Source organism: Aspergillus welwitschiae (genome assembly GCF_003344945.1).
Source record: "Aspergillus welwitschiae strain CBS 139.54b unplaced genomic scaffold BDQ94scaffold_44, whole genome shotgun sequence".
In the NCBI taxonomy this organism is placed as follows: Eukaryota; Fungi; Ascomycota; class Eurotiomycetes; order Eurotiales; family Aspergillaceae; genus Aspergillus; species Aspergillus welwitschiae.
Window position 1 is genome coordinate 1 of NW_020798738.1, and position 20711 is coordinate 20711.

The 20711-nt window shown below is 37.7% G+C and overlaps 6 protein-coding genes across 6 annotated transcripts; 3 read left to right on the plus strand and 3 right to left on the minus strand.

Moving 5' to 3' along the window:
- Positions 1–9044: 9044 nt before the first annotated feature.
- BDQ94DRAFT_162691 (uncharacterized protein) lies at positions 9045–10797 on the minus strand (the record flags this gene model as incomplete). The annotated part of the gene is made up of 8 exons (XM_026769596.1): positions 9045–9314; positions 9375–9527; positions 9582–9613; positions 9659–9857; positions 9919–9943; positions 10024–10248; positions 10298–10668; positions 10726–10797. 8 exons carry the CDS (start codon positions 10795–10797, stop codon positions 9045–9047), a joined length of 1347 nt encoding a protein of 448 aa, XP_026621538.1.
- A 1061-nt stretch (positions 10798–11858) lies between these two features.
- On the minus strand, positions 11859–12191 carry BDQ94DRAFT_151801 (ubiquitin-conjugating enzyme/RWD-like protein). Its single transcript, XM_026767819.1, has one exon. It carries the CDS (start codon positions 12161–12163, stop codon positions 11906–11908), a length of 258 nt encoding a protein of 85 aa, XP_026621539.1. The 5' UTR covers positions 12164–12191; the 3' UTR covers positions 11859–11905.
- A 643-nt stretch (positions 12192–12834) lies between these two features.
- On the minus strand, positions 12835–14596 carry BDQ94DRAFT_183393 (uncharacterized protein). The gene is made up of 4 exons (XM_026774400.1): positions 14494–14596; positions 13844–14440; positions 13655–13789; positions 12835–13609 (listed from the first exon to the last, which is right to left on the minus strand). The coding sequence occupies exons 1-4, from the start codon at positions 14545–14547 to the stop codon at positions 12863–12865; spliced, it is 1533 nt and encodes a 510-aa protein (XP_026621540.1). The 5' UTR covers positions 14548–14596; the 3' UTR covers positions 12835–12862.
- A 653-nt stretch (positions 14597–15249) lies between these two features.
- On the plus strand, positions 15250–16257 carry BDQ94DRAFT_151805 (putative isochorismatase family hydrolase). Its single transcript, XM_026767820.1, has one exon. The coding sequence runs from the start codon at positions 15489–15491 to the stop codon at positions 16098–16100; it is 612 nt and encodes a 203-aa protein (XP_026621541.1). The 5' UTR covers positions 15250–15488; the 3' UTR covers positions 16101–16257.
- A 1031-nt stretch (positions 16258–17288) lies between these two features.
- BDQ94DRAFT_183395 (oxidoreductase) lies at positions 17289–18344 on the plus strand (the record flags this gene model as incomplete). The annotated part of the gene is made up of 1 exon (XM_026774401.1): positions 17289–18344. The coding sequence occupies one exon, from the start codon at positions 17289–17291 to the stop codon at positions 18342–18344; it is 1056 nt and encodes a 351-aa protein (XP_026621542.1).
- Positions 18345–19387: 1043 nt separating this feature from the next.
- On the plus strand, positions 19388–20197 carry BDQ94DRAFT_174596 (2EXR domain-containing protein; the record flags this gene model as incomplete). The annotated part of the gene is made up of 1 exon (XM_026772376.1): positions 19388–20197. The coding sequence occupies one exon, from the start codon at positions 19388–19390 to the stop codon at positions 20195–20197; it is 810 nt and encodes a 269-aa protein (XP_026621543.1).
- Between the last annotated feature and the right edge of the window lie 514 nt (positions 20198–20711).

Genomic DNA, 20711 nt, shown 5'->3' on the forward strand with positions numbered 1-20711 from the left:
TCAGGGTCGACCACCGATCTACCCTGAATGGTATATGATATGGTATACGGAGGATAGGATATATAAGAACACTCGCTCATGTACTTAGTTAGTTCTGTTCTTCGTGCTCAATACTACTGTCTTTAAGTAACCATACGTTTGGAAGCTTAGCTACAGAACGCTCGTCCGCACTTACTTACGGATAGCTGCGCGGCACTATTCGGCCTTACTTCTCTTCTCTTGTCCACGACCTAGTTGTCTCTCAGATAGTCATCAGTCAATACTACCTTGACGTAGTTCAGCGGTACGTATACCAACGGGGCTAAGCTAACTGGGACAGGGAAGCGATCCTAGGGTTTGACAGCTAGCTAATGCATGAATTTATAATATAGATATTATCGGTATCTTATACATGAATAATTTAAATTATAATATAAATAATATTTCTATTTAATTTTAATTATATTTAATATTTCGGATCTGTATCCTGCGATGTACTTCTGGTCATAATATATAAAATATATATTAATATAATATATAATCCAAGGAAGCTCGTCATGTTTTTTATATCCAGAATTTCTTTTAAAATATATACATATGTATTCTGGATTATTATATCGTGGGTGTACTCTAAATATTTCCTCTTTTTAATTAACTGTATATAGCTGTTAGTAATAATTCTTATTATTACATCCGTAGTAATCATATATTCTTAGATAAGTGGAGCATCTTATTAGATATTCTTTTCATATCTTATTCCATATCTTCTAATATCTGAGATTCCAATGTGGGCAGTACTATATAAGTTTTTTTAGTTTAATATAGAATTATACTGGATTTATTCAGTATTCTGTGATAATTCTATTTAATTAGTATATAATATTATCTTTATCTAATTCCTGGTTTTTCTTATTACTGTCTTATTATATTAGACAATCTTTGTTTTATTCTAATAGAAGTTTTTTTAAAGTATCTGATATATTAATAGATCTCTTCTTACTAAATTCAAGGCTTTCTATTTAAGTATTATACTCTTTATTCAGAAAATTAAATTTATTCCAGATTATACCAGAATATTTATTCTTTAGAGCTGGCTTATTACTATTAATCTCTATTAATTAATTAAATAGTTTATAAAATCAGTAGATCTTATTCTAGACTTCTTATTACTTTAATAATACTATTAGCTTATTTATTATAATCTGTTACCTCAACCAATCTTAGTATATTCTGTTTACTAATACTAGTAATTATTTTTATTATATAGTTTATAGCTTCTTACTATCTTATGGCGGTGCCGTAAGTTCTATCCAAACTTCTATTAATTTAATACTAATATTATAAATTTCTCTAATTTTTTTACTTAATCCTGACTGATCTTTGTCTGTTATCCTCAGTTATTTCTAAGACTATTATTATTATTATTTATAGTTCTTTGACTGGTAACTTATTTTACTATAGTTAAAGTATAAGTAGTCTTTTTTATATCTTTTAAGTTTTTTCTTGGATACTCTGTTTTATTAAGTCTGATACTGTGTTATATCCAGCTCCATTAGTTTTAATCTATAGAAATCTTTATATTCCAGACTTCTAGACTGTGCTGGTTGTTTATTATTAGCTTAATAGTTCTATTAACTACTTTATTAAAATATAAATCTACTAGTCTATCAGTCTTTCTTCTATTTTATATTATATTTATATAACTTATTATCGATCTTGACTGCCGCTGCAATCATTTATTATAATATTTCTAATTATTTTTACTAAATAAATTTCTTTTAAATCTTTATCTTGAGTTCTTTCTTGAATTATATGATATAAATATTCTTATTCCAGTCTAAATAACTGATAACTTGCAAGAACTTGGAAGTATACTTAAATACTAATTTAATTTATTTAAATTACTATAACTTTTGTTCAGTATTATATACTGTATTAATATCTCTGAATATTTATTTAAGATATTCTTTGAATCTGGTATAACTAGTAAAGATTCTTTTAGTATTGTTGTTCTATTTACCTACCGGCTTTTTCTGGTAATCGCGGATATATAATTTAAACTAATTAAACACTGTTCTAGTTAGATAGATAGATGTGAAGAAAATCTTATTAATCTTATTTCTAAGTTTTTCTTTATTTATATTAAGATATAAGTTTAACTGAATTAAGAAAATCCTGAGTCTTAATCAGTTATTATTAAATAATTCTAATAGTTAGATTTTAATAAATTTAACTACTAAGTAATCTTTGAGTAACTGATTCTATTACTCCAAGACAGTAATACTTTTTTATAACTGATTAACTATATTTATTAATTTTTATATTATTAGATTCTACTACTATTCTTTTTCTTAGACACTGGAGCCCTGCTGCAGAGTTTGTAGCAAGCTTAAGATAATTGATATAATAGATAATTATAACAGTAAATATTTATATTAATTAGTATTTAATATATCAAACTCTAGAATTACTTCTTTATCTCAGTTAGCTTAGTTCTGTTGGTACACATACTACTGAACTATGTCAAGGTGGTATCGACTGATAACTATCTGAGAGATAACTAGATTATGGATAAGAGAAGAAAAATAAGACTAAATAATATTATATAATTATTTATAAGTAAGTATAAACAAGTATTCTATAGCTAAGCTTCCAAATATATAGTTATTTAAAAACAGTTGTATTGAGCACGAAGAATAGAACTAATTAAGTATATAAAAAAGTATTCTTATATATTCTATTTTTTATATACTATATTATATATTCTTCAGAGTAGATTAATGATTAACTTTGAGGTTTCTATATACCCTGGATATACCTTTGATAGTAGATTCGATGGTAGATGGTTATATAATGCGTAGCCGTCCCGGGCATTGTAATAACAATTCTTAATTATACTAAATAATAGTTTGGCTTTGCCCGAGCGCTGTCCTTATCGGTGCTTTCTGCCTGGCGAGTCCGCCTTACTAGTAGGTTAACTAGCAGGGGTCCGTAACAATCAGCTAATTATTTAGTCAGATTACTGTCAATTTCTAGTATTACTATAAGATTAGCTTTATTATAGCTGATTAATTTATTTTTATTCTATTTTAAAATAGCTGATTTAATAGCTTTTTCTTCTAACTCATAGTCTGGTCTGTAATTTAATATATCTGTATGTCTATTCTCTGTTTTCTTGCAGTATATAATATAGAAGTTATATTATAATAGAATTTCTATCTATCTTATCTATTTTCTGATTAATTCTTTAGTTATTATAAAATAGATTAAGTTCTTATAATCTATCTTTATAGTAATAATATGTTTTATTTCTTCGAGGTAGACTTTTTATTATTTAAATATTATTACTATAGTTAGCACTTTTTTATTATAAATATTATAGTTGAGTTCTGCCTGAACTAGCTTTCTTGAATAGAATATAATTAATCTGAATTTTTTATTATTTCCTGGCTGCGTCATTTATATACTAATAGTATAGTCTGATATGTTGGTTTTGATAGTAGTCTTTTTTTCTGGATCATGCTGTACTAGCACTGGTGACATAATAAGTCAGTATTTAATATTTTTAAATATATATTACTATAATTCTTTTTATTTATACTTCTATGTTTTTTTTATAAGCTCAAACAGTGATATTATATAGATAGTATATCTATCTATGAATTATTAATAGTAATTAATTAATTTGATGAATTACTGAAGCTTTTTCAGATTCTTGGATTAAGATTAGTTCTATATAATTTATATTTTAGTTTATTCAGTATAGACTTCTTCTATGGATATCCAGTATTCTAGGAATTCTGTTTTCTGTATATAGAATTTATATTTTTTCAATTTATATTATAATTGGTATAATTATAACTTATATAATATAAGTTTTATATATCTGATATATTTATTTTCGATCCTCGAGAAGACTAAGATGTTATTTAAATAAATAATTATAAATTTATTAAAATATTTTTCTAATATCTTATTAATAAATTATTGAAATATCGCGGGTGCGTTGGTTAATCTGAATAATATAATTAAATATTTAAAATATCTATATTTTATTCTGAATACAGTTTTCCACTCTTCTTCTTCTATAATATATATATAGTAATATATATCTGTAATATTAAGTTTAGTAAATTATTTTATCCCTTGTATCTTGTTCTGGATTTCTGAGATTAAGAATAGCAGGTAGTAATTCTTAATTATAAAGATATTAAATAATTAATAATTTATATATAATTATAAGATTCTATCTTTCTTAGCTGTAAATAGAATTCTATATTTTATAGATAACTTGAATAGTCTAATATTATCTTTTATTAATTAATTATTAATATAATTCTGTAATATCTGTAATTTTTTTTCTGATATTAGGTATATCTTTCTGTATCTTAGTTTTTTTTTTTCTAAAGAGAAATAGTATAGTCGTGCTTTCTATACTAAGATAATTCAGATTATTCCAGCTGTTTAAACAGATTCTTAAATCTTTTATATTATAATAGAATATACAGATTACTTTTAACCACAGCTTAGAGTTTTTATAAATATTTTAATTCTGTATTATTATACTCAGATCTTTATTTATTCTAAATTTCTTAATTTATATTACTAGATCTAGGTTCTTAGGCCTGGCTCCCTAGCTTCATAATCTGGTATATATAATTTTAATTTCTGTTAATACTATTTAAATATAATTTATAATATTCTTATAGTATATCCGGTGCTTATTCCAGTAAATATATTAGTTTATTAATCTATAATAGCTTTATTACTGTTAATATTTATTTTATAATATCTGAGATGCTACTTTTCTCTATATTTTCTACAGTATCTGGTATATTAGATCTTTATAATATCTTTAATTTTTTTATAGATTACTTAGTCCTTGCTTCAGTCTTATACTATATAATAGATTATATAAATCTAGATCTTATATCTAGTTCTTATTATTATTATCTTAGATAATTATAGTTTATAAATTAAAGATTCTCAGTCCTTCAATTAATCTGAGAATTATGATTTCTGAGTTATAAAATCTCTAATATAATATTATACTGTTCTAGTGGTATCACGTCGAAATCTATATATTTAAAATAATTTATTACAGCTATAGATACAATTCCTAATTTAACTATTAATATAAGAATTTCTAGATTCTTTTTATTTAGTTCTGTAATCAGTTCTAATTTTGTCTTTTGTTTTCTGAGTATCCCAAGTTGTTGTATAAATTATAGATATATATAATTCTTGATTATACCAGAGTCTACCAGTACTTAAACTGTTTAATCTAATACAGTTACCTGGACTTTTAAGTATTTTCTTGATTTAATAGCTACTAATTACTATTCTGGTTAATTAAATTTATTTTATTTAAATGATTTTCTTGGAAATCTTGATTCTTCAATTTTTGTAGTATAATATGCTATATACTGGTCGTCATAACACGCTAGCTAATGCATGAATTCGTAGTATGGGTGTTATTGGTATCCTATATATAAACAGTTTAGATTATAATATAAATAGTATTTTTATTTAATTTTAATTATATTTAATACTTCGGGTCTGTACCCTGCGATATACTTCTAATTATAATATGTGGAGTATATATTAATATAATATAAAATCTAAAAGAGCTTATCATATCTCTTATATCTAGAATTTTTTTTAAAATATATATATATATATTCTGGATTATTATACTGTGGGTATACTCTGAATACTTTCTTCTTTTAATTAACTGTGTGCAGTTACTAATAGTAATTCTTATTATTATATCTGCAGTGATTATATATTTTTAAATAAGTAGAATATCTTACTAAATATTTATTTTATATCTTATTCCATGTTTCTTAATATTTAAGATTTTAATATAAATAATATTACATGAGTCTTTTCAGCTTAATACAGAATTATATCAGATTTATTCAGTATTCCATGATAACTCTATCTAATTAATATATAATATTATTTTTATCTGGTTCTTGGTTTTCCTTGTTACTGTCTCATTATATCAGACAATTTTTATTATTTTCTGATAGAGATTTTTCTAGAATATTTAATATATTAATAGATCTCTTCTTACTGGATTTAAGATTTTCTATTTAAGTACTGTACTTTTTATCTAGAAGATTAAATTTATTCTAAATTATATTAGAATATTTATTCTCTAGAACTGGTTTATTACTTTTAAACTCTATTAATTAATTAAATAATTTATAAAGTTAGTAAGCCTTATTCTAGATTTCTTATTACTCTAATAATATTATTAATTTATTTATTATGATCTGTTATCTTAACTAATCTTAATATATTCTATTAACTGATATTAATAATTATTTTTATTATATAGCTCGTAGCTTCTTGCTATTTTATAGTAGTATTATAAATTCTATTCAGATTCCTGTTAATCTGATACTGGTATTATAGACTTTTTTAGTCTTTTTATTTAATTTTAATTAATTTTTATTTATGGCCCTCAGCTGCTTCTGAGACTGTTACTATTATTATTTATAGTTTTTTAATTAATAATCTGTTTTACTATAGTTAAAATATAAATAATTTTTTTTATATCTTTTAAGTTTCTCCTTAGATACTCTATTTTATCAAATCTGATACTGTATTGCATCTAGCTTTATTAATTTTAGTCTGTAGAAATCTTTATATTCCAGACTTTTAGACTATGCTGGTTATTTATTATTAGTTTAATAGCTCTGTTAATTATTTTATTAAAATATAGATTTACTGGTCTATCAGTCTTTTTTCTATTTTATATTATATTTATATAATTTATTATTGATCTTGACTGCTGCTGTAATTATTCATTATAATATTCTAGATTACTTTTACTAGATAAATTTTTCTTAGATTTTTATCTTAAATTCTTTCTTAAATTATGTAATATAAGTATCTTTATTTCAGTTTAAATAACTGATAACTTATAAGAACTCAGAGATATACTTAAATATTAATTTAGTCTTTTTTAACTGCTATAGCTTTTATTCAGTATTATATACTGCATTGATATCTCTGAATATTTGTTCAAGATATTTCTTGAATCTGGTATAACTAGTAAAAATTCTTTTAATATTATTATTTTGTTTGCCTACTGGCTTTTCTTGATAATTATGGATATAGAATTTAAACCAATTAAACGCCGTCCCGGTTAGATAGATAGATATAAAGAAGATCTTATTAATCTTATTTCTAAGCTTTATTTTATTTATATTAAAATATAAATCTAATTAAGTTAAGAAAGTCTTAAGTCTTAATCAGTTACTATTAAATAATTCTGGTAGTCAGATCTTGATAGATTTAACTATTAAGTAATTTTTAAGTAATTGGTTTCTCTGCTTCAAGGCAGTAATACTTTCTTATAACTAATTAATTATATTTATTAATTTTTATATTATTAGTATATATAATTGCTTTTTCTCTTAGGCACTGGAGCCCTGCTGCAGAGTATATAATAAGCTTAAAGTAATTAATATAATAAATAATTATAACAGTAAATACTTATATTAACTGATACTTAATATACTAAATTCTAGGATTATTTTCCTGCCCAAGTTAGCTTAGCCCTGTTGGTATACATACCATTAAACTATATTGAGGAGGTATTGACTGATGACTGTCTGAGAAATAACTAAGTTATAGATAAGAGAAGAGAAATAAGACTAAATAATATTATACAGTTATTTATAAGTAAATACAGATAAGTATTTTATAGCTAAGTTTTTAAATATATAGTTACTTAAAAATAATAATATTAAGTATAAAAAATAGAATTAATTAAGTATATAAGAGAATATCCTTATATATTCTATTCTTTATATATTATATTATATACCATCGGGTCTGCCGTATACTAGTATAGTAGTTGTAGACTATGATAGTATATTATATACTATGTGTTGGTTCATATACCGTAATCACGTGGTGCGAGGCCGTTCCGGGCGTCGTAATAGTAATTCCCAATTATACTAAATAACAGTTTAGTTTTGCCCGAGCGCTGTCCTTATCGGCGCTTTCTGCCTGGTGAGTCCGCCTTACTAGTAGGTTAACTAGCAGGGGTCCGTAACAGTTGCCTGTGAGTTACTATTCTATTTATTCTTCATCTAGACTCTGCTTCTAATATATATATTCATTTTAATATACATGGTCTTTCCTGCTAACTTAAACAGAATATATATAAATCTTTCTATTTAGTATTTTTAATATTTATTTCTATAGTCCTGAGGCCTACATATACCTGGCTTAAATTAAAATTAAAATTAAATTTAATCTAACTGAACTGCCTGAGTAAGTTTATTTATAATATAAATTTAGTAATATAACAGATTACCTGCAGGTTTAATATAATAAAATTATAATTAATAATCTTATCTCTCAGAGTTATTTCTTATATAATAATCTTATTAAGTATCTGATTTCATAACTTTATAAAACAAGAATATACTAAAAGTATATATTTAAAAATCTAAAATTTTTTTTTATAATTGCATTAGTTACTTTTTTATATCTTAATCTTATAGAGAAAGTGTACGAGTCTAATTCTCAGTATATATATTTTAGAAATATTCTTGTAGAATGTCAGTATTGTGATATTTAACCTACAGCCTGGTTTTAGCCCTTAACTTGAGTGAAAGCTAACAACCTGGAGCAAAGATCAGCTTTAAAGATTCAATGGCTATGGTGCCCTTTGCATTGCCAGAAAATCTTGACTAGTGGGCTTGGGCTAGATAGCCAACCTCTCTCAAGTAAGGTTGCGCTCTGCCAATCCTCTAGCTTACTGCTTCATCCAATATCCGCCGGAGACTTGTTCATGGTCCATGTACGTCCCATCATAGTGCTTCGCCTCCCGATCCTGCAATGAAACTACTTACATGCCACCTGTTCAACATGCGCAACAGAGCAGTTCTACTAGCAAACAGGTAAGGTTAAATTATTTGCTTTACAAAAAGCCCACCGGGCCTCTTTGACTAATGATCATCGCCCGGGAGTTCTATAGGAGAAACCGTATACAGTTTGATGAAAGGCCTTAACCCAGAAGCACATAAAAATCCTCTTAACTACAGGCTATCGATCTCCTTGTCTAATGTACGGGCTAGGAGCTCCTGCAGGCGCTCCGTATTTCCCTGTTGCTCGAGGCCATAACTCTCAGGATCCATTTCCAGGAATCCCATGATGGGTTCTCCGTCCTCAGCGACCGGGTTTGCATGCGTGGGGAGAGCTAGGCGTTCTAAGCTCTTGTTCAGTTGGTCCGCGTTGACCATGATGCCGCGCCGGTTCAAGGTCATGGAGTACTCGATAAGCTCTGCCCGGGCAACCTCCCACTCTTTCTTGGCTCCAGTTAGCTTATATCATGAAATCGGGGCTGACACAACTGAGTTCGGACAAACCTTGTCCAGGAGGAAGGACAACTGCTCCGACCTCCTCTTTGAGCCCCCACCATACCTGTGCGTCAAAGTGCTGATCATAACCTTTTCCAACTCTCGGTAACAGAACATGGCGGAAAATAGCTCAGTCTCATCACTCAGCTGGTTGCGGATGGCCTGTGTTGTCAGATACCTCACTGAACGAAATTTGGCATTCTCCGCCATCTGAACTTTCACGTTCAGTGGCCCGAAGGAAGTAAACGCTTGTAGTTTCTTCATCTAGTTGCCGTTAGTGAGAGTTATGGAACAAATGTGAAGGTTTCTTGCCAAATAGTCAAGGTCATTATAGGCGGAGAGCTCGCCCCTGAGGCAGGGGCCCGCATAGCCCACGACCAACTTCACAACTCCGGCCCAATTCTTTTGCTCAAAGCGTGCCAAGTACGTATACATGGCCTCGAGATCGGCGCCCTCTACACTTACCTGCTTTTTATCGGTTGGTAGTTTTAACTAACAGTATCATAAATAGTTATTAGTTCTCTCTCTCCGGACACAAAGCAGATTGACATACCTGCTGTTTCACCACGGTAACGTCCCTCCAGATTCAGTCTCGGTGTACGTCCAAAGTTGCTCCATGAATTTACCGATATGGTCTGGGAGAGAAGTGATAGTAAACTTTGGTAGGATATCAGTCGATCCCTCGTCAACATGCCTCCATGGCCGTGTGTTAATCTCTGCTCTAAAGGCGGACTTTCCTAGTTCCTCTACCCAATCCCAATTTTTCAGGGCGTTGGATGACGATCTGGGGTACGAGAAACTCTGATCCGTCCAATAGATCACATGTTGAAGTACTTTCTTCATAGGATGCGCTATTAGTCGGTTCGTTCGAACAAAGTCACTCCTATATTTGTTAGCAGGCATTGGGAAGGTTTTAGCTGGAGCCCGCGTACCATCTGGGGCAGGTTAGGCCGGGGTTTTGTTGCATGTTGATGAAAACTTTATGATACTCGACATCGGAAAGATTAGTCAAGAACCCGGGACGTCTGGTGTTCACTTGAGTTGAACCTGTAGTGAACGTGTCGCCTGCGAGGCGGGGCAGTGTCCACTGGTTGAACCATTTCTGGTTTAACGATAATAGGCCAGTCAGACTGCCATCCTCGTGGTCTGCCTTGGTCGGAAAGAATAGTCTCCTCAAGAAATCCGCTCTTGGACCCTTTTCCATCGCTGCCAGAACAGTTTCCCAGTCCGCAGATGTCACCTTTTTACCCTCGAAAATCCGATTGCCGAATGTCAGAACGAAATCGATTTCTCGCGCCCACAACTATACGAGAAAAACTATTAGTATCAGGCTAACTTGGAAAGACCATCCGTGACTTACTTTTTCCAGCTTCGTGCTGGCGATATCCTCCGCAGTTGTGAAATTAAAGTATTTCTCCCCATAAGGTGTCATAACGTAGCTGCGCCACAAATCTCTCCAAAAGGGTGCCGTGGTAATCGCAAGAACTCGGGGCCCTTGTGATCTGTTTAATCCATACGTACTTTGTAACCAAGGCCCGAAGTTCCCTGCTTTCAGCAATTGTTGCCGTTCGTTCTCGGTCTTTGCGGCTAGATCGTCCAATATGGATATAAGAACATAGCCATCGGAATCGCTCTTGTTCGGATCGTCATGGTTTCCCTTCAAGGTGGCCAAAGGATCGCTTTCCATCTTTTCTTGCTCGTAGATGTCGAACGCCCAATAATAAGCCTGGTTAGATGTTAGTCTTCTGATTCAAGTTTAGTTTCGTTATGCTTACCTGAGGAGAAGGATGGAGAAGAGGGCTGCCATCAGGCGTGAGTCCACCTTCGGTCGCAGCTTTCTCCTGCTCAGCCAAAAGTGTCGATAGTGCGGATCGCCTATGTTGCCCCGCAATCAGTGCAGGAAGTGGTAGACCTTCTGGCCAGATATCCAAGTGAACAAAATCATGTAACAAGAGTCACAAGAAACTTATTAAATTTTAATGCCCGTAGGGTGTTGTGTTGCGGCGTGATTTCAAAAATTAGATGCCTGCGCAAGTTGTTGTTTTACTCATATTGTTTACCTCTTTGGTTTTGGTGTTGACTTTCCGTAAAGGAATTCTAGCGGGAAACAGGGAGATACTTTCAAAGTTCGTACCGCATAAGTAAAGTAGACGGAATCCTCAATGTAGTCTCCAAGAGGCGAGTCTGGTTGTTTCTGCTCTTACGCTCAAACAGATTTAATGTTCTGAGATAACGATTGTTGTCTGTCTTGGGTAACATAAATGCCTGAGGTAGTGGAAAACACCGGTGATATTTCTTTGCTGAAGGTTCGAATACGTAAATGGCTGTACAAGGCCCTTCCCCTCTATCAGGTAATTGATTTGATTTCGTTGAAGGTTTTGAGACTGGTGAGAATTTCTGCTGAAGGGCTTTGTGAAGAGAACATTGTTGCATGAGCAAATGCAAGTGTACACAGAGCCTGGTCAATATGACGATATGCCTCCCCAGCCATTTCCACACCAATGCCAACCCACCAAAGAATCAATCTCCCAAATCCCTCCTTAGGCATACATCCTCGTCCAGTCTCTCGCAGCCATCTCAAACACTCCCGGATTACCCATCCACATGCTCCCCGCCTCCACATTCGCAAAGCCATACACAGCATTACCACCTTCCACTGCCATTCCCGGATCCCCCAACATAGCAGAAATCGATAACAAAACAGTCCTCACAGAAAGTGCCTGGCTCCACTCATCTTGCAGGATATTCAAACAAACTTCCCCGTATGGGCCAACATTCGGATGCCAGATCTTCGTCATGAAAGTGCATATCGGCGGTAGATCCGGGTACAATGCTGGGATGCGAATATGGATGTGAAAAATACCCCCTTCATAGGGAGAGCCGACTGGACCGGCTATCGTGCCGATGATATCGAAGAGGTGGTCGGGGCTGAATGGGCGAAAGGAGAGGAAGTCGCATTGTGGGGATGTTGGCCCGTTTTTTGTGGCGGCGAGGTATTCGGCTCGAATGCGGCGGACGGAGTAGGATGGAGTGGGTGTGGTGAGGTGGGAGAGGGCAGTGGTGATGGAGAGGTGGTTTTGGTGGTGGATGATGTTCATTTTGGGGTGTTTCTGTTTGATAGTTTGAAGTTTAGGTAGTTTGAGCAAGTTGAAGGTGCTATTTCTTTGGTTTCCCGAGATGACGTGGCTTGTATAGGCTACTTGACTTTGCTTCTGTGATAATTGTTCCCTTAATAATAGAGGAACTGTGAGGATAGGAGAGGATACATGACTGCTTTGGGAGATTCACGTCCACGTGGTAGTGAACTGGACTGTCACAAGCTTCCAGTTAATCATCGGTCAGAGCCAAGTCTTATTCATTCGCACATTCATTCACCTGCGAAATCTTGTCCTCGTTGGGCACTTCTAGTCTGTGGATGCGGGTCACAGATACTAGAGTTTCATGTTACTGTGTTATCTATGTAATCACCCACCCATCAATCTTGTGAATTACCTATCTTATAATCTATCCCATCTGTGCAAGAAAGAGTTCCTTTCGAATATCATGATCGGAAACGATTGAAGACCTTTGCAGACTAGCCGGTCGACAACCTTCTTCAGGACAGCTAATTCCAAGTTGTGCTGATTACCATTCGTTGTGGCTACCGCGTAGGCCACCTGAAGAGGTAGGATTGTAGAAGCAGGACCGAAGAGCTTCATTTCTTCTTGAAGAAGATACTCCATGCTTTCGCATATCTGCCTCAGCAGGTTCGCAGAACTTTTCTGGACACTTTCAATGTGGTGTTCCTTCAGAATCCTCCAGTAGTCAAAGTTAGCCTGCGGGAGGGAAGACGCAAGACGTTCCATCTCGTAAAGACATATGATGCGAAACGCCCAGATATAGGTAATCGCGTTGGCCATAGTGATACCGGGAAACCAGATACAGGGGATTTCCGAAGCCTTTGTGCTCTGATCTCGGTACCAGTAAAGGGGAGACGTCGCATTGTTTGCTTCAGACGCCTCCCATTCATTTAGGCTGTTCAGCAAGTCACCAACGCTGTTCAATATAGAGGTAGCTTCAGTTTGATCTCCAATGGAGGCTTCTCGACCAGATATGTTGTCAATTCTATGCAGAATCAATGGAAGGGCAGCGGCCTGGCTGAGAAGGCTTTGCATCGGGGATGGCCTAAATATTGCAAATGGAATCATCTTCCAATTGTCTGAGCCCAGAAAAGACGGAGTCCGGCATTGAATTGCGTTTATCATCTACAAGACATTAGCAGAACCCTCAACACTGTGATTTTTACTCACCAATAAAGGGCGGAAGCCAATAAATAGCCTGTGGGAAACTCCAGTTTGATAGCGCTGCGGCCCATTAGCCTGAAGTATTCGTGCCACGGCATTGATGTGCATCTTTAAACCTTCGGTTGGGCCTGGAAACATAACCTAAGCATCATAAGCAAAGCGCTCATTAAAGCGAGATACCGGAGCAGAACTAACTTCTGCCAAGCTGAGGCACATTATTGATGCCAGTAGCTCTCGATCTGACGATTTTTTTGCCGTACCGAGCTCCTCTCGCATCATTTGGAGAGCGGTAAGGTAGCTACGTGTGCTGTTGATACTAGAGGCCCTTTCTGAAAGCCTCCGAGACATGATTGAGGTTGACAGAGCGTTCGCGGCAGCCAGAATGATATCGGAGTCAGGATTTTCACTCATAGCTGGAAGAACTTCGACCCATGATCCACATATGCGAGGCCGTGGCTCATTAGAAATAAGGTCAGGGGGGAATAATTCTTCATCGGGCACGTAGCTCCGTATAATGAGATCAACCTTCTCGGCGCGACGCAATTTACAGGCTGCGCCTCGCGTTTGGTGCAGACTGATTTCGTTAGATGGCTGACAAGCAAAGTCCTCTAAATGCGAATCATTCGATACAATTTCTTGGGAGCTGAGAACCTGGTTTGATACGTTGGATGGCAATCTTCTGCTCTGGGCGGGTTTTGATTGGCTCTGTACGAAGGACCATTTGGCTGGGTACCCTGGACATTGGCGTCCTGTTAATAGACACTGACTACACTCAGGCAACTTTCCATCACACTATGCATGACATGAGCTTCCTGCCTTTCAAAGTGGAGTGGTAGCCCACGTACACCGAGCTTCTTAGATCGGCAGTTCTGGCAAACTGACCGTTGCCTGACCCTCATTGCATGCTCCAGCAGCAGTGACCTTGATAGTAAGCATCCGACTTGGTCCAGTAGATAGAAAATAGTCGACTAGAGGTCCTTGTGGAAGAGGCCAGACGACAATACTCAGTGAGATTAGTATGTAGGATGTTTGATCCAGGCGAAGGCAACTTCTCGGTTCATTGGGCTGCTCAGGATATGTCAGCTATTACCTAAGTAGTGACAAATATTCGGCCTGAGGATGTATTGCCGGTGGAATGCAGCATAGCGGCTTCACAACTGATTATAGATGATGACCGACATTTTCAGAAAGAGTTCCTTATCCAGATGGGCCGATTCTCAGCGATCATGTAGACGATATGGAAGCCTAGGCAAATGGGTAGCCATGCAAAAGTTCTCGGATCTACTACAGAAGATCGTTGCAACGAGTACACAGTAGCACTACAACCTCACCGCGAAATTACTGGGCTGTGATTATTTAGCAATGCCCACAATCAGACTCTCAAAACCGATTATATCCTTGATTTCTATTCGTCTGTCTTTATCGGTGCCGTCCGCACAAGAAGCCGAAATGCGTCTGTTGGAAGAGACTCTACAAAATAGAATCAGCTGACCCACCATGTTTGATCTAACCCCAAGAGGAAGTATATTCCGCCAAGAAATCGAGACGCATAAACAAGTGGCTCGGTTCGCCACTTTCTGCTTCTAGGCTGATCCAGTCATCCACAACACCAGAATGAGACTTCCTTTTCATCTACCCCGCCTCTTGAAGTGAGGAATATTGAGTAATATAATAAGCCGTGTCTGTGTATAAATAAGTCTTCCTTATCTGCATTTTCTACGGTAACTTCAGATTCTCTTTCCCTTCCATATATCAGATATAATCAGCTTTCTGCTTTGCAGTACTAAAGTAACGATCAACATCCACAATTGAACCTTGATTAACAGTACTGTTCATCATAATGTCTTCATCCTCCTCAGCAAAATCCCTGCGCCAACTTCTTGGTGCACCCCCCTCAACCGCATCAGTCCAAGACTCCACCCTGATTATCATCGACGCTCAAGACGAATACGCATGTGGCAACCTCCAGATTGAGGGTGTATTCGACAGCCGCAAAGTAATCTCGGACCTTCTGACCAAGTATCGCACCAACCGTACTCACAGCGGTCGCAACATTGTCCACATTGTTCACCAGACCCCACCAGGTGCTCCCGTCTTCACTCCGGGCACGCACCTAGAAAGGGAATTTGAAGAACTCGCTCCTGTGTCTGGGGAGAAGTTGATCACAAAGAACTTCCCTAGCTCTTTTGCCCAGACCGAATTGCATGAGTACTTGAGCAGTCTTGGAGATGTTGGAAAAAAGATTGTACTAGTCGGCTATATGGCGCACGTGTGTGTCTCTACGACTGCCAGGGCTGGCAATGAACTAGGTTATGAGGTTGTGGTTGTGCGTGATGCGGTGGGAGATCGGAACATCCCTGGTGTAGAGGCTGCAACTTTGAAGGATGTGGCTTTAAGCGAGCTGGAAGATGCTTTTGCAACGGTTATATCTGCTCACGATATCACTGCCTAAAGCTATATGTTAGTTCCGTGAACGATATATTCTTTGGGCTTTTTGAGTACGGAAAATATCTCCTTTATATATGATAGATATATACATGATATTATTATTTCCTGAATAGTACGGATGCCTGAAGAACAGAATGGACGCAGCATTTGTCTATAGAAACACATCAATTAGATATGGGTCTGCACAGTTGGCACCCTCTGATTGCCCCGTCGAGTCAGTTAATTGTTACAGGTTGTATCAGCCGGGATTCGAGTCCATACCATTGAGCCAACTTGAGGATTCATCAACCATCTAGACATCCACATGATATAACGCTCTAACAAGCGGCATAAATTCCAAAAGGTATTTCTAAATATCGCGAAGCGCGACATCCCATGTTGCCTGTGCAACCTCCTAGTACTCAAGGTAATTCTAAGGTTGACTTCTATCTATAGAATAACACTTTCAAATTCCGTCCTTGATCTCATTCGAGAACCGACTCAAACACACTAACGCCTGTTTGGAAGCCTGGATAGCACCTCGAAGGCCCCACAATCTTTGACCCATCGAATTACATACTTCCAGATAGAACCTAACGCCCGGCCTGTTCTATTAGATCTTCAAATGCCCCAGGCTCCCCCGACGTATGGCTGTCTACAGTTCTTTCTGAGAAGCTCGAAGCTGTTCTATTTGTTGCCTCGCAGCAACACCCGAGTGTCAAGGAAGCGCCTGCACCTGCTCAAGCGTACCAATTTGATCTCGCAATGAAAGACATAGCGTGGTTCGAGGTACATGACTGCTAACTGATCAAGATTACGACTGAATTTATGGATTTTAACTATCATATGTGGCACCCCCTCTTGATTTCAGTCAATCCATGCGTGGCTACATGGTTATTGTCATAGCATATTTGGAAAAGCATTTTGGCCAAGAACTTGCCATCGCGGGTGCCAATAGCATTATGACCAGATCCTACGCGGGAGAAGCAAGAACATAAGCACTAATTATAAACCTCCCTGTAACAGGATAAATAAGTCAGTCTCTTCCCTCATACCTATTTCTCCAATTTCACCAAGACGTATCATGACCCAACCTCGAATATATTCCTCTGTAGCGGTGTATATCATCTGAGAATCCCGCTCTCCCAAACTAATCCCAACGCGATACCAGATTCTTTATATAAACAACTCTAACACATAGCAAATTCCAGCAATGCCGACCGCTCGATACTTCGCTCAGGCTCCCCCCTTTCCGGCTAATACACCGACCATTAACCTTCCCATTTTCACATTTTCTCGACTACAGTCTGGCAACCCAATCGAAGCAGAGAAATTATTTGCCGCCTGCCGCGAATGGGGGTTCTTCCTTCTCGACCTACACGACTCCGCAGACGGCAGGACTCTCCTTCACGATGCAGAATCTATGTTCGATCTCGATACCGAACTCTTCTCGCTCGACCAGTCAACACTCGACCAATACGCCTACAACGCGCCCAAAGACTTAACAGGCTATAAACGGATGGGCGCACTAAAAACCGACGACGGCAAGCTCGATCACATGCACCTCTACTCCATAAACCAGGACGATATCTTGGGTAACCGTCCTCCCCGCACCAACGCGCCCCCGATCGAGGCGCACAGACCCCAGATCCAGGCGTTCATCCGCCACGCTTCGTCGGCCTTGGATGTAATTCTTACAACCTTGGACAAGCAGCTTGGCCTCGAGCGCGATACACTAAGCAAACTTGGTCCACTGGATCACGAGTCCGAGACCTCTGTCCGCTTGCTATGCAGTCCTCCCCACACATCCGGTGATGCGGAACGCGATCGCATCTCGTTAGGCGGACACACGGATATCGGCACATTGACGCTGCTATTCCACGTTATCGGTGGCCTGCAGATCCTCCCCGCGGGGCTCGAGAATAATATGGAGAATTGGCGTTTTGTTAAGCCCCTGCCAGGTTGTGCGTTGGTCAATATTGGGGATACGCTGGTTGAATGGACCGGTCAGCTACTGCGAAGTTCCTTGCATAGGGTTCTAGCTGCTCCCGGGGAGCAGGCATTCGTGCCGAGGCGGAGTATGGCGTATTTGGTGAGGCCGGCGAAGTCGGCGTCCATGCGGAGAATTCGTGGAGGGAAGATACCGGCGTTAGCTGAGGGAGAAGTGGAGGAAACAAGGCCCGTAGATGAATGGGCGGCTTGGAGGTCGAAGCAGATTATGTTGGGGTTGTTGAAGCCGCAGACGAGAGGGGGTGTTTTTGATGTGTAGGGATCTGTATCCCGGTTTCATCTGGACAGCACATCCCACCAGATGCCTTCACAGTGCAAGAAATTTCGAGAAAAGAAAAAGCCAAAAACATACAACAGAAGGGATTCGCTGGTGGTCACCCACCCAACTACTAACCTCCCGGCGTGTGGCTTAAGTACGGCTGAGCGGACGGGAAGCCCTGTTTTCCACACCCTGTGGTCGTATGTACTTGTTTGAGATTGTAAGCAGACTTATATGGGCAAAATTCTAATAAAAGCGATGACTTCGTCCAGTAGCTGCAAGTGCTTCGTGGACATAGCAGAGGTCTTGATCAGATGCCGTATAGTGAAAGGACATGTCGTTTTGCCTTTGATGTTGGCGAGGAAGCTTTCATACGAAGATGCGTGCAGGTCGACGCGCCTGAGCTTCGAGGCTAGTCAATCGATCAGGCTTTCAAATCTTCGGCTGGGCTTGAGGCTGCCGTTTGGGGTGAAACTTAAGGGAAGGGTCGGTGCGAGCGAAGAAACTCCTTGGCTGGAGGTTACAGGAGAGAAGTTTAATCGAGGAGTTGCCGGACATTGTTCGAGCTGAGGCGGCAAGAATGGGGCTTTGATTACCCAGTCGCTTCCTGTAGATATACCTAAACATGTGAATCATTATCTTAAACTGTTCGTCCTCCAGCGGATTATCCTTTCACGTAACACTGACTAGACATGTGTTAAGGAGGTGTAAGACTGACCAGATATAGTGACAAGTACTAGTGAATGAGGCCGTTACTAAAGACTTGTCAGTGGAGTAACCAGTACCCTATCTCCACGGCGACCGATAATTGTTGTAATCACAGGTTCCTTCATGAGTTACGCCTGATACTGTATTCTTTCACATTCTCACCTAGGATAGCAACAACACAGACCACCGTTTACCCGGACCCTAAAGTCATTCTCATTGTTGGCAGACCGAGCCTCCATTGGAGCTTCTATCTATTACAGCTTGTCTGAAGCAACAATTCACCACCTCGAACAGCCCTTCTTCTTCAACCCGACCGTCGAACCATTTCAATAATCATGGCGGCACGAGCTGTCGACTTCCCTCTCTTTTCTCGCCTCCCTGCTGAGCTCCGCGTGCAGATCTGGGAAGAGACCTTGCCGAAGTTCGTACGTCCTCTGTACTTCTACAGGGCGGGTTGTTGGACACTGGAAAATGTGGGCAAGACGGGAGTGGATGTCAGGTTCAACCATCGTTTGCTAAGCATCGACTTTGAAGTTCCAATCCTATCAGTTAATCGGGAAGCATTCCGAGTTACACTCAGTTCGATGAAGAGCCAGGGTATCAACGCCCATGTCACAGTCAAGAAGTCGATCGTCTTCAGACGGTCTTTCAATCCAAAGCTTGATACATTGTTTATATCCGAAGATCAATTCAGGGACTTTTTCTGGGAGCCAGTCAACGTTATCCTTTCTGAAAGAGGATTTGAGAATATTGCCATCAGCTGCACCGAACCTGCCCCTATGCGTCTTGCAGTGTCACGTCTGATCGGCGAAACAAAAGATTCATTTCTTAGCGAGCTATTCCAGCACACATTCCATCGAAATACCCAAAAGCTGGTTCTTGTTAACAATGCCGGAGTTCTCTCGAACAAAAGACGAGCATCACAGCAGCACTGGGAGTTGAATAGCGCCCTCAGCACCCCAAAGTTTGTGTGGAACAACGCCGGTGACCACTTTGAAGGGGCCGAAGGAATCAGCGATAGCGAACGGAAACTCTTGAGAGGGCTGAATCGAGGTGCCGCTGATGGGATGACCGACGGGTTGGGATGGGATAAGGATCACAAGCTTGAGGTCCACCTTGCCACCGCTATCAAGATGAAATTATAACTGATGTCGACCAGCTGAGATGACTAGTAGCTTACGGCCTTTCAGGTAAAGCTGAAATGACCTTAAAGACATCTAAAATCAATAGAAGTTCTTCACAGACTTCTTTTCCCTCCTCCATACTCTCTCAAACTTAGTGTTGCCTCTAATGAGCCATCATCAGGGGTACTTTCCAAGGCTGCATGAAAGCACACCATTACAAAGGTGATGTAGGAACAAATCGAAATCAGTATATCGGCTTTCAAGCCTGCCGCCCAATATAGAGGGAAAAACCCAGATACGAAGAAAATGGACATTTAATCTCTTGAAAGCCCGAGTCAGGGACTTCTCTATGAACAAACCAGTATTGTACCCCATCAAAATGACGGAATGAGCAGGAAAACCCTTACTTCGATTAGCGGGCTTCTTTCAGGCTATGTTTGCTTTAGAAAAGATTATGAATGATCACGGAATGAAGCCAATGAATCTGCTGCGTCCAGAGAGGCAATATACTGCTTGCTTGCTGCATTGTCCGGGA